General features: G+C 39.4%; 1 protein-coding gene across 6 annotated transcripts in view; it reads right to left on the bottom strand.

Annotated features, from left to right (window-relative positions):
* The window catches only part of CSPP1 (centrosome and spindle pole associated protein 1), a 117170-nt gene extending 103936 nt beyond the window's left edge, over window positions 1-13234 (bottom strand). For 4 of the 6 annotated variants that reach the window (XR_014017836.1, XM_081259013.1, XM_081259014.1 and 1 more), the window contains exons 1-3: window positions 13077-13234; window positions 3838-3946; window positions 2290-2389 (exon numbers count right to left, since the gene is read on the bottom strand). Coding sequence is in view for 5 of the 6 variants with exons in the window: in XM_081259013.1 (XP_081115139.1) it covers window positions 2290-2389; window positions 3838-3936 (199 nt within the window). In the remaining variant the exon portion in view is untranslated. The remainder of the gene's footprint in view (window positions 1-2289; window positions 2390-3837; window positions 3947-13076) is intronic. The other 2 variants (XM_081259016.1, XM_081259017.1) reach the window with 1 other exon arrangement.
* Window positions 13235-13711: the final 477 nt, after the last annotated feature.

Here is a 13711-nt window from a genome sequence, read left to right as displayed (position 1 = left end):
GGAAAGCTGGTGTGCCACTGCAGTAAAACAGAGCTGAACAAGTTCAAAACTATCCTTCAAGGGGAGAGCCAATGTCACAGGAGCACAAGGCAGGAACAGCCAACATAATCTGGTAAAAGTAATAAAAGAGTAAAATTATCATACAGGAAATAAGAAGCCATTGAAGGGTTTGAAGCAGGGACTAACATGATCAGATTTGGTTTTTGGAAGGATATCAACAGGCAGTGCAGAGACTTAGTAGAGGAGGCTAGACTGTAAAACAAAAAGAACACTAGAAAAAAATGTCAGTGAAACACAGTGGAGGCCTACATAAAATAACCTCTGTGGAATTAGAGAACAGTAAACTTACTTGAGGTTCAGGTGTTAGAATCAGCTGAACTACGTAATTATTTGCTATGGGATACAAAAAGGAAGAGAGGAGTCGAGGATGACCACACAGCCAGCTCAGTAAAAGTTTGCGAGGAGTAAAGTTCATTTTGCACATGTTGATCCTGAGCTCACAACATCCAAGGACAGATGTTAAAATATTAGATATATGGGTCTGGAGTTCATAAGAGCAATGGGAACTAGGGATAGAGATTTAGAAGTAATGAACGCGCTGATGATAAATAAAGCCCTGTGAGTGAATGAGTCACTCAGGAAGTACATGAAATGAAAAGGAGGCCTAGGACAGAGCCCTGAAGGATACCAATTAAGGAAGAGGGAGAAGTCACTGACTGTAAGTTGGACTTTAAACTCTCCATCATTTGTGAATGTAATAGTCAAAGAATAATTTTTAATATAATTCTTAAAAATCAAAAACCTAGTTTAAAAAAATGTGAAAGAAGTCAGGAAATTAAAATTTATTATCCACCAATTATGTGCCAGTCATCTTTTCATATGTATTCAATTATTGCCACAATAACCTTTTAAGATAGATGCAATTCTTAAGATGAGGAAACAAGGAGCTTAAATAACTTGTGCCGGGTTGCAAAGGCATGAGAGCCGCAGTCCAAAGCAAACTGTAACTCCAGAATTTCAGTCATTCTGTCTGACCTTAGTGCTTGAGAGAACGTACTATCAAACTTTTAAAAACATTACCTGTTGGAATAATTAAATTTGTCAATCCATAAAAATTTAGGGCTAGAAGATAATCCAACTTTTTTATGTTACAGATAAAGAAACTGAGTGCCTTAGAGATTAAGGCACTTGACCAAAATATAATGCTTAAGTTCACTAAACCTGTATATTGGCCAATAATTTGTAACAGACTCAGAATGGAAAGCATTATCTATATATGAGATATTAAAAGTATGGCATTCACTTTGAGCTGTTTTTCTAGTAGAGACAGAGAGCCCACTATCTACTCAGTCTCTTGGCCAACATCCCCTTGTATTCCCAGTGGAATACAAATGCAAAGCAGCTAACAATTTAGGAGTACACCCATGGCCATGAAAAATCATCCACATGAGAACAATGCTTTAACCAAATGCAACTCATCATATTTGACTTCCTTTATGTGAAAGTTTCAGTCATCATCAGTAATTCACAAGATACACTTTTAAAATATTCATACATTTTCTTTAAAAAAAAAAAATGTACACCTACCAACAAGCCAAAATGAGGTAAAGTTTCCCAAATATTTTCATACCAAACCATAACCAAAGACTCAATATAGCTAAATATTAACTTATTTACAATTCTAATATAGTCATCAATAGTATTTTGTATCCTTTAAGCATATGTCTTTGACTTTTAAATAAAAACAAGTCCACCACGTTTATTCCACAATTAACACACTTTCTCTCTCACATACACACAAATTCCATTCAAAATTTTCAATTTTAGGCTTCCCTGGTGGCGCAGTGGTTGAGGGTCCACCTGCCGATGCAGGGGACACGGGTTTGTGCCCTGGTCTGGGAAGATCCCACATGCCGCGGAGTGGCTGGGCCCGTGAGCCATGGCCGCTGGGCCTGCACGTCCAGAGCCTGTGCTCCGCAACGGGAGAGGCCACAACAGTGAGAGGCCCGCGTACCCCCCAAAAAAAAAAAAAAATTTCAATTTTGATACATACTTATTGCTATGATTTCTATAAATCATAACCAAGACAATAACAGTTAAAATGGGAAGAAGGTTCTCAGTATACATTATATTTCATATGTAGACCATACTGTCACATGTAAGATTCCAGAAAGGAAAGAGTTATTTACTAGGATTCCAAATTTACCTTTTTTTCTGACAAGACAAAGCTCTTTCATGACAGCCTGATAAGAATACCTTAAAGTCAGTTTAGCACAGCTAATGACATACCTAAGGAACCCTTGGTCTGTTGACTGTTTGGTGGTATGTTTTCCTTAGCCATGGAGATTAATATTTTACTGTTTTCAGAAAGCTTCTCTGATGCTGTTCCCTGAAAGAGACATAATATTTACAAAATCAGAGGGGAAAAAAACCCACAAAATTTACAATTAATCTCAGTACTTTTATTAAACAACTTGATGGAATTACATGGTACACCATAGAAGAAATTTAAATGTAAGGTTTGAGGAGTTAACCAAAGGTATTTAATATTGCAATGTTCTATTATTTAGCTCACTGACTTATCAACAAATACTCACTGAGTTCCTGAAACAGGCACTGTCCTGGACATCAAAAACATATGAGTGAAAAAAATACAAAAGAATCTCTGCCATCACAGAGCTTATAAACTACTGTGGCGACAAACAATAAACGTAATACGTAATTAGATTATGTTATATGTAGCGAGTGATACAGAGGAACAATAGAAAGAAACAGAACAGTGTGAGGAGTCCCAGAAATGATGAGGGAGGGAATGCAAGGCCTGACTGAGAGGGTGGTACTTGACCTAAGACTTAAAGATTATTACCTATCTACTATAATATTAGAAATTATAATAAAGCTGTACACTGTCAGTTAGTCCTAAGTACTGGAGAGTGGTTAAGAGCATAAACTGTGGAGCTGGACACATAAAGGTTCCAATCTTGAATCCACTACTGTGTGTACCTGGACAAATTACTTAACCCCTTTAAGCCTCATCTTCTGGATCTGTAAAACAACAAAAATTCAGCCTTCTTCACTGGGATTTTATGATTAAATGATGTAATACCTGTGAAGTCCTTGGCACAGCTCCCTGTACAAGGCAGATATTACAGAAAGAAAGCAAACTAGTGTGATGGTGAAGAGAACAAGCGCTGGACTCAGGCTGCCAGGGATCAAAGCCTAGTTCTACTAACTCTGTCACCTAAGTCTCATTACTTAACGTCACCATGCCTCAGTTTACTCATTTGGAAAATGACAATAATAACTACTTATCTCATAGATTCATGCAAAGTATCAATGTAACCTCTAAAGATTATGCCTCATCCATAGTTAGCCCACGATAAATATTAGCTATATGGGTAAAATTCCTATATAATTAGGGTGTCCATATTTTCTATCATTTCAATCAGGATAACTCTGTCCAGGACAAATGCTTAAACCAGACGACACACTGGGACAACAAGCAAAGCAGGACTGTCTTGCGCAAGCCCATATATACAGTTACTCTAATTAGGATGGACCATATGGCATAGATTAATCTACATTCTATATCTTATTACATACACTGAGCCCATGAGAGAAAGTGCCACATCTGTCTAGATTAGTGCTATATTCTCAGAGTCCAGCACAGTCTCAATAACTATCAAACGTAGGAAAGCTTTTTCAGACACTGCTTTCAGAAACATTTTAACAAATGTATATTCTGAAAAATACACACACAAAAAACTATTCTAATAAATTTACTTTTGTAGATTTCAAAAATGTTTAAGATACTGATTCATTAAAAAATTAAATTACCTTCATTTCCATGTAAGGTGGATCACTTTCCAATTCTGCTTTGTCTCTGGCCAGTTTGGCTTTTCGCTCTTCAATAAATTCATCCAAATTATCAGCCATGTTGCAGATACTAAAAGAAAATTTTTTTAATAATTTTTTAAAGCCCTTCAGTGAGCATAGCTATATCAGAATATCTTTAGGCTAATTATTAACATGCAGGCTTTGTCTACATTTAGTATTCAATCTCAGTTATCAAATTGAGAACTTCAAACAAGCTTGAATGAAATTTGCCTACCTGCTTTCAATCCCAACTCGCCCCAAAACCTACAACCTACTTTAAAATATCAGAAAAGAAATAAAACAGAAAATGAACCATCACCACCATCCACACATATACACCAAAAAATCCCTGAAGTCAAAGCACTTTTTTTAAAAGTTTCTTTTACTATTTGGAGATAATTTTGAACTTACAAAAAAGTTACGATATGAATAGAATAAAGAACACCTGCATACTCCTTATCCATTCCCTATTGCTAAGATTTTGCAACACTTGCTTTACCATTGTGCACACAAGTTTGTTCTCTTTACACATTTTTTTCTAAGGTCATTCAGAGGGTGAATTACATATATCCTAGTCCTTTACCCCTAAACGTTTCAGTGTGTATTAAGAATTATTCTCGGGGGCTTCCCTGGTGGCGCAGTGGTTGAGAGTCCGCCTGCTGATGCAGGGGACACGGTTCGTGCCCTGGTCCGGGAAGATCCCACATGCCGCGGAGCGGCTGGGCCTGTAAGCCACGGCCACTGAGCCTGCGCGTCTGGAGCCTGTGCTCCACAACGGGAGAGGCCACAACAGTGAGAGGCCCGCGTACAGCAAAAAAAAAAAAAAAAATTATTCTCGGCCTTCCCTGGTGGTGCAGTGGTTAAGAATCCGCCTGCCAATGCAGGGGACACGGGTTCGAGCCCTGGTCTGGGACGATCCCACATGCCACGGAGCAACTATGCCCGTGAGCCACAACTACTGAGCCCACGCGCCACAACTACTGAAGCCCGTGTGCCTAGAGCCCCGTGCTCCACAACAAGAGAAGCCACCGCAACAAGAAGCTTGCACACTGCAACGAAGAGTAGCCCCCGCTCACTGCAACTAGAGAAAGCCTGCGCGCAGCAACAAAGACCCAGTGCAGCCAAAAATAAATAAATTTTAAAAAATTTTAAAAAAAGAAAAAAAGAATTATTCTCTTACATAACTTCAATGTATTTGTCAACTTCAGTAACATTGATTTTTTAATCTACTGTCCATGTTCCAGTGTTGTCACCTGACCTAACTGTGTCCTCTACAGCATATTTTTCTCTCTCTCCAGTTCAGGATCCAGTCTAGGTTGGGTACAGCATTTCATTGTTACGTCTCTTTAGCCTTCTTTAATTTGGAACATTTCTACACCCTTACTTTGTCTTTTATGACACTAATATTTTTTGATACCACCCACCCTCCACCCACTCTTTTTAATAGAATAGTCCTTATTTGGAGTCTGCCTGATGTTTCTTCACAAGTAAATTCAGGTTATGCATTATCAGAAGAAACATTACATAGGTGGTGATGTGTCCTAAAGGTGTTAACAATTAGAGACACATGTCCACCTGCTCCTTACTAGTGATGTTATTTTTTATCACATGGTGGTCAAGACTGATTTCTGCATTACTGTTTCCTTGTAACTAATAAGCGGTCTATAAAAAGATATTTTTAGGCCATATAAATATCCTGCTCCTGATGCAAATTTCCAAGATTTAGCATCAACTGGTGATTCTTTATTGATCTAATCTTTGATTCTAGATGCCTGCAAAATGCTAACTTTCCAATTCCACCACTCCCTGCATATATATTTACAAGTTGGCACTAATCATTCTGTTCTAAAGAGCCCTTCCTTTGTCCATATTTATTTTCAGCTTATTATTAGTAAGAACTCATGAATTCTTATATTTTTTCCGAAAGTCTTGGATTTTTAAAATCATAAGTTGTTGATTTTTTTGAGGAATAACTTATATGCCATAAAATTCACCCATTTTAGTGAAAGGTTCCATAAGTTTTAGTAAATTCATACAGTTGTACAATTATTACCACAAGCATACTTCCATCACCCAAAAAAGTTCTCTCATGCCCCTTTGTAGTCAATCTTCACTCCCACCCCTGGCTCAGGCACTGTAAGATGTTTTTTCTCTATAATTTTGCCTAATCTGGAAATTTAATATAAATGGATCATATAAGATGTAGTCTTTTGTGTTGGCTTCTTTAACTTAATGTAATGTTTCCAAGATTCATCCTTGTAGTTGCATCTATCAGTAAGTAGTTGTTTTTTATTGCTAAATAGTATTCAATTATATGGAAATATCATATTTTGTTTATTATTCACGCATTGCTAGACATTTGAGTTGCTCCTATTTTGGGGCTTACTTAAGAATAATGCTGATATTGGGGCTTCCCCGGTGGCGCAGTGGTTAAGAATCCACCTGCCAATGCAGGGGACGCGGGTTCGAGCCCTGGTGTGGGAAGATCCCACATGCCGCAGAGCAACTAAGCCCGTGCGCCACAACTACTGAGCCTGCACTCTAGAGCCTGCGAGCCACAACTACTGAGCCCACGTGACACAACTAGTGAAGCCCGCGTGCCTAAAGCCCGTGCTCCACAACAAGAGAAGCCACCACAATGAGAAGCCCGTGCATGGCAACAAAGAGTAGGCCCCGCTCACTGCAACTAGAAAAGCCCAAGCGCAACAACCAAGACACAACGCAGCCAAAAATAAATAAATAAATAAATTTTTTAAAAAAAATAATAATACTGCTATGAACATTTCTGTAGAGGCTCTTGTGTGTTTTCAATTCTCTTTGATAGATACCTAGGAATGGAATTGCTGAGTTATCTGTAACTCTGTTTAACGCTGTGAGGAACTGCCAAACTGTTCCTCTCATTCCAACCAGCAGCGTATGAGGATTGTAATTTCTATATATCCTCACTAATGCTTGGTATATTCAGTCATTTTGATAGCTATTCTATTGGGTATATAGAAGTATCTCATTGTGGTTTTAATTTGCATTTCTCTAATGACTATGATGTTGAGCATCTTTTTATGTCATTATTCATATATCCATATATATAACCATTGGCACAATGTCTTCAAATCTTCTGCCTATTTTTAAAATTGTTTTCTTATTGAGATGTAAAAAAAAATTTTATGCACACTGGATACAAGTCCTTCATCAAACATGTTTTGTAAATATTTTCTCCAAGTCTGTGGTTTGTTTTTAAATTTTCTTAATAATGTCTTTTTTTAATACTTTATTTTTTAGAGCAGTTTTAGGTTCACATCAAAACTGAGCATATGGTACAGGCTTCCCATATATCCTCTGCCCTGACTCATGCATAGTCTCCCCCATTATCAATATCCTCCACCAGAATGGTGCATTTGTTACAACTGATGAACCTACATTGTCACATCATTATCACCTTAAGTCCACAGTTTAAATCAGGATTCACTCTTGGTGTTAAACATTCTATGGGTCTGGACACATGTATGCCACATATCCACCTTTACTGTATCATATAGCGTTGTTTCACTGCCCTGAAAGTACTCTGTGTTCCACCTCTTCACTCCTTCCTCCCCTCTAATCTCTGGCAATCACTGACCTTTTTAATGTCTCCATAGTTTTGCCTTTTCCAGAATGTCATATGGTTGTAACCATACAGTATGTAGCCTATTCAGATTGGCTTATTTCACTTACACGTACTACTAAGGTTTCTCATTGTCTTTTCATGGCTTGCTAGTTCATTTCTTTGTAGTGCTGAATAGTATTGCACTGTCTGGATGTAACACGATTTATCCATTCCTTTACCCCACTGAAGGTTAGCTTGGCTGCCTCCAGATTTTGGCAATTATAAATAAAGCTGCTATAAACATGTGTGGTGATGTTTTCTTAAGAGCAAAGTTTTTAAATTTTATGAAGTCCAATTTATCCATTTTTCATCAATTTTTAATCGTTTGTGCTTTTTGTATCCTATGTAAGTTTTTGCCTAACCTGAGATCACAAATATTTTTGTCTATGTTTTCTTTTAGAAGTTTTATAAGTTTCTCTCTTACCATGTATTATTTCTTACATCTTATACCTATGATCCATTTCAAGTTAGTTTTTGCAAACGGTGTAAGGCAAGGGTCATCAAGGTTCAATTTTGTTTGTATATGGAAATTATTTCAGCACCATTTTTTGAAAAGACTATCTATCCTTTCCTCATTGAAACTAATTTTTTTAAATACATCTTTCAAAAACCCATAAAACTTACTGACTAATTCAATGTGTGGCAAGAAAGGAGCCAGTGATGACCAAAGTTTTAAGTCCTGGAAACTAAACGTGAACAGAATCCTGGACAAAAATAAGTCAGAAGAAGCTGGCTGGTGTGGAAAGGTTTGCTTTAGCTGTGTTAAGTTATAGCTAGTCAGACATGCTAATGGAAATGTCCAGCAGAGTCAAGACTCAAATTCAAGAGAACCACATTAGAAATGTTTATTTAAAAGTCAACAATTTTAAAAATAATAGTTGAAGCTGTGGTAAATGAAGGTATACAGTGAAAAAATATGACCCAGAACTAAATGATGGGAATGTTCACTTGAGGGGGTAACAGAAGAATTGAAGCTGGAAAAAAAGTACAAAGAAGGAATAATAAAAAGAGGATATAAAGCAAAACCCAGTCAAAATAATTTGCGGGGAAAAAAAAAAGATACGAGAAAAAAAGCAGTAAACAATATCAAATGCAAAAGCTAGAGAAAAAAGCATCCACTGAATTTAATGTTTGGAGGACAATAATAATTTGCAAAAATGTAGAAAAGCAAGTTTTACCTAAAAGAAATATGTTGAAACCTATATCGGTTAAGTAGTACATAATGTGAACTTCATTCTATTATTTACTACCAAAAAGAACAATGATTTTAAAATATGGCCTTAGCAAAATATATTACAAACCAAGAAAAGTTAATATACTTTAGCCATTTTTAAAGTGCAATTTGTCACAAAAGATTTTTCCTAGTAAAAATTCAAAACAGTTCAACAGCAGAGTTTTCAAGTTAAAGAAAATCACTTCTTAAAATCCCCTAATTTCCCTAAATATTTTGTCTGAAAGAAATAAAAGATAATGGTGGGATAATACATACATAATAATATAATTTGCTATAAGACTTCATGAAGAATTTAAACAGAAATGTCATTAAATCTAAAAAAAAAAATGTTTAACAAGCCTCTTTCACTCTGAGCTATCTAACATCTGTTAACAATTATTAGTTTAACACGTTCACTTCTTAGTTTTAACCAGACTTTGAATTTATAGATACTTGAATTTCCCTGTACTATAATAATTTAACATTAATTATAAATTCTAGAATTGATTTCACATAACGGTAATCACAGCAATAAAACACATTTTTAAACAGTGGTAGTGAGCATAAAACATGCCATAGCTAAAACATGAAATTTATTAGATATAAGTACATATTTAATTATCTCTGATTTTGCCCTGCTGTCTAATCCGATTAGAATATAGTATCTCTAATACTAAATTGAAGAGTCAAAGATACTAATAAGCTTTCTCCTGGCAATGCCCTCCAGACAAAGAATGCCAGGAACACTACTATAGTTAAACTAGTTGGATTTATTACTCATTGCATTGAGAGATGTCAATGCCCACCATGGGGTACGCTGGAGTATCTTCTTAAGAAGGTGTTAGGAAAGACTTACAGGTTTGGGGCTTGTATTAGGTGATTTGGGGGAGGGTTTAAGGGAGCAGGGCTCTGCTCAGGATTAAATGCTGTCAGGAAGTGAGCGTAATTCTTTGGTTGGACCTCTTAGTAAATCTCACCCACAGCGAAGCTGTAACTAGGTAAAACAGCAGCAATCATAATCAGTTGGGAGAGGTGTCTGGCATTTTGTGGCTGGGACAACATTCATGTTTCGTCTATGGTTGGACATAACTATGGAGTGGTAGTGTTTTTCTCTTGCCCCATCATGGACACAGAGCAGCTTTGTCTGACGTTGATTTTCTGTGCAATTGCTTATCTTCAACAGAAGAACACCAAGCCTAAGAAGCATTGTCAGGCCAGTTCCTAGCAACACCAAGGCCTTGGTGATAGTACAGGCCATCCTCTAGCTGTCATGGCCATTTTTCTCCTTCTCACTCCTAAACACATGTGACAACTTATATAAAACATATTTCAACTACAAAATTATTCAAGAATTACTTAATGAATCACAGAAATTGAATGAATGGATACAGCCTAAGTATAAAATAGAGTAAAAATGTTTACAATTTAAAGATTAAGTTATAAGAAAGATCAGCTTAAGGAAACCTAAATGGGATTCTTTATTCTTCACTCTACAATATAACATCACTCACACTTTTTCCAAGATATTATTACCAGGTTCCCCCCCCCCAGTAGCTGTGCACATAGTATGTAGATGATAAATAGTTTTCAGAAAATCAGTTTAACTGAAAGACATGGATCTGAAACCAATTTCATCACTAATTGACTCTATGTGATTGACCTCAATGTGTTCCTTAACCTCTCTATCCCTCAGTTTCTTCATCTGTAAAATGAAAGTATCTACTCTAGAGTTGCTATGAAGAAAAAATGATACAAAATGTATGGCACCTTTGACACTTAGAAATCAATAAATCATAGCTGTTTTATTAATTCTCATTAGGGGAAAGGAATATTCTAAGTACATTTTATTGGGTTAACTCAAAGTCTTTGTATACATCAGTACTCACTTTTTTTAAAAAAAAGCCTCCGAAGTACATTGGGATTCAAATCACCAATAACTGATACTTGTTTATCATAATCCAAATCAACATCTTTAAATCTTAAACTTAGGCCCTTCGTGCTTATTATATAGATGAAAATATAAGCAAACCAGAACATACTCATTCTGCAAAGCCTGAGTCAATCTAATAAACAGAGGATCCAGAAAGAACTGAGTAAGCCCAATTCCTTTTCCCAATCTCACCAATCACAAAGAGAAGGGGAAATGTTGCTCCCATCCTTTGCCCTCTCAAGTGAAGTGCAAATTTCCACCCCTCAATAGAATTAGGAATGGAAAATAACTCCCATCCCAAAGAAGGACACTGTTCAAGATGTTAGGGCGATGAAAAGTATAAAATATGATCCTTGCCCTCAAATTTGGACAAGATTATGTCCCCTGTCACAGTGGCTCAGTCTAGCCAGACTGGGAGTTAGGGACTGATACCCACCCATATAGGACCCAGTAGCAGTATCAAGAAAACAATTTGAATAAGTCTGGAATTCACAGTAGAGTCCAAGTTGGAGAAAAAAGGGTTAGCAGTTTTTAAAATAATCTCTAAAGCTATAAAAGAAGAGGTTGTCAGGAAAGAGACCCTAACATAGGAGAACAGAATAGCAGGGTGGGATTACATATGGCTGTGGGGTGCAGGGGGAAGCCTGTGAAAAACCCTTAGAAGAAAGAGAGGGAGGGATGAGCTGAACCAGAACTATGTTTCTCATTTCCCATCCATCTGGAGATCTTTCCACCAAGTGAAAGGTGCTCAATCTTTTTCTCCTGGCAGATGACATCCACATGAGCAACTTCCAAGGACACATCCAAATTTTGACAAAACTCTCTAAATGTTGCTAAGAAGTAAATACCATGTTACAGGGGGGAGAAAGGAGGTTGAGGGTTAAGATACAGAGAGAGCGCAAATATATAAAGGCACAACTAAGTCTGTTAGCAGCTGTTAATAATACATCATTAATGGTGACTAAGGACAGTAACATAAATTAGATAACCTTTTGGTTATGCAAAATTGCCAAAACATTTATTCAAACACTTCTGTCTCCCACTCTGGAAAGTAATCAGAACTTAAGTGAGAATGACGTTAAAGGGATAATCTGAAATCTGCTCCACGTTTGAAATAGTTAAATCACATGTGTAAAAACTTCATTTGAGAAACAGTATACTGAAAACACCCTTTTTCAATTTACCCTATCAATTTACCTCCCTTCCAGTAGGTTATCTGTACTGCAGGAGACCCAAAATTTCATCCCTAGGGAACATTCAGCATAAACTTAACCAGCAGAAAGTCAGTTTACTCCTAGTAAAAAAAAATATGCAGAAAAGAAAGCAGCATCCTATTGGTTACCATGGGATTCCTTTTTGCTTGTCAACATGAAAAGCCATTCTTTCATATAAAGTTGAACCTCTCTGAGGATAATTGGCTTTTTACAAACTCATATTGGTTACTATTTGGCTCTAGCATTTCCCGAGGTGTTTGGAAACTAGGTAGTGGTTTACTTTAGAAATTAGTCTCCCCACAACAAAGAAAGAAAGAAAAAAAAAAAGAAATTAGTCTTCCCAAAATTCCAAGCTAAACTTCTTAATCCTATAATCTTGAGAGCCAGCCTCTCTCAGAAGATGAGTCCCATTGCTAACATTTACTAAAAAAGGGATTCCAATCCCAGGTAACAATGCTAAAATCAAGGCAATTAGAAAGAAGAGGTTCAAGCTCAAGGAGCCGAAGGGAAACAGGATTAATAACAGCACCGACCTCACAGGGCTGTAGTAATTAAATTTTACTTGCAAAGCAAAGCACTGAGAAGCAGCGTTGGGTGCACAAGCACTCAATAAACGTTAACCACTAACCCGCACCGAGTAAAAGGAAAGGTGCTTCGGAGGCTTAGCCAAGCAGCGGAGGGCGGCTGATGGGGAGGGAAGGCACGAAAACCGAGGCACAACTGGTCTTTGGGCACTGTGAGTGGCGGCCTCCTTAGGAAGCGTCAGCGCGTTGTCAGGCAACCGGGTCTCAACAGCACCCGAGGCGGCGGCTGCAGCTGCAGCCCCGGGGTCCAGACCCGAGTCCAGACCGCACAACCAAGGCACCGCCCCGGGCCGGCATTGCAACAGCGAGATCCTCACGCACAGTGAGCCCCGTCCCCGGAAACCGGGCACCGCCCCCCAGCCAGGTTGCAGCGAGGCCCTGACCCGGTCCCGGGTCCCCGGCCCTGCTGCTGCTAGACTCCAACCCCGTAACTCGAGCACCGCCCCTAGCCCGGCGGCCGCGAGACCTCAGTCGGCGGGGAACACCTACCCCCACCCCGACCCCGTTACCTCGGCCAGCCCGGCCGCCGCGAGACATCCGCCCAGGGCGAAGCCCTGCCCTCGCCCCAGGGCCGAGAACCCAGCCCCGGCCACACCCCACCAGGCCCGCTCCCCACCTGCGGCCGACGGACTCTTACTCAGGAAAGCGGGCTCCCGGGCTTGCGTTGGGGAGACGCACAGCGCTCTAGCGAGGTTCTTCGCGGTGGCGGCGGTCGTCCAGCGCAGAAATAGGGTGACCGGCTGCCTAGCCCGGGCTCCGCCTCTCAGGCCGAGCCCTCCGCCCGCCCTTCGCCAACGGCCAAGCGCGGCCCCGCCCCACTACGGCCGCGGGGCAAGGCCACGCGGCCGGGGGCGCCCCCTGCCGCCCCGGAGGCCGCAAGACGCCCAGCAGTTCGCAGGGCTCGCCTACACCTGACCTGGGTACTCAGCCACCTGGTTCCCCTGCTGCGCCTGGAGACTGTTAAACCGTGGGGGACACGTCCCCAGGCTAAATTGATTCTGTCCCCTCCAAACCTTCCAAGCCCCAGCTTGGAAGGGGGCGGGGGGCTGGGTAGGGCGAGGGAAGGGTAGGTTTGGTAGTGATAGAAAAACTGTTGGCATACCTCTCCGGGGCATCACTGCTCTCCCAGCAGTCTAGACAACGTTTTGTCCTAGGCTTTTACTACTAATTTCAACATATTCAGTTCACCCAATATTTAGTGGCCATATACTACCGCTAGAAAAGAGACCTCTAGCTTCCCAGGACAGTGGG

This window comes from Mesoplodon bidens (genome assembly GCF_964165515.1).
Source record: "Mesoplodon bidens genome assembly, chromosome: 16".
Lineage (NCBI taxonomy): Eukaryota > Metazoa > Chordata > Mammalia > Artiodactyla > Ziphiidae > Mesoplodon > Mesoplodon bidens.
The sequence above is the reverse complement of the archived record's forward strand: the minus strand, read 5'-3'. Positions and strand labels throughout refer to the sequence as shown.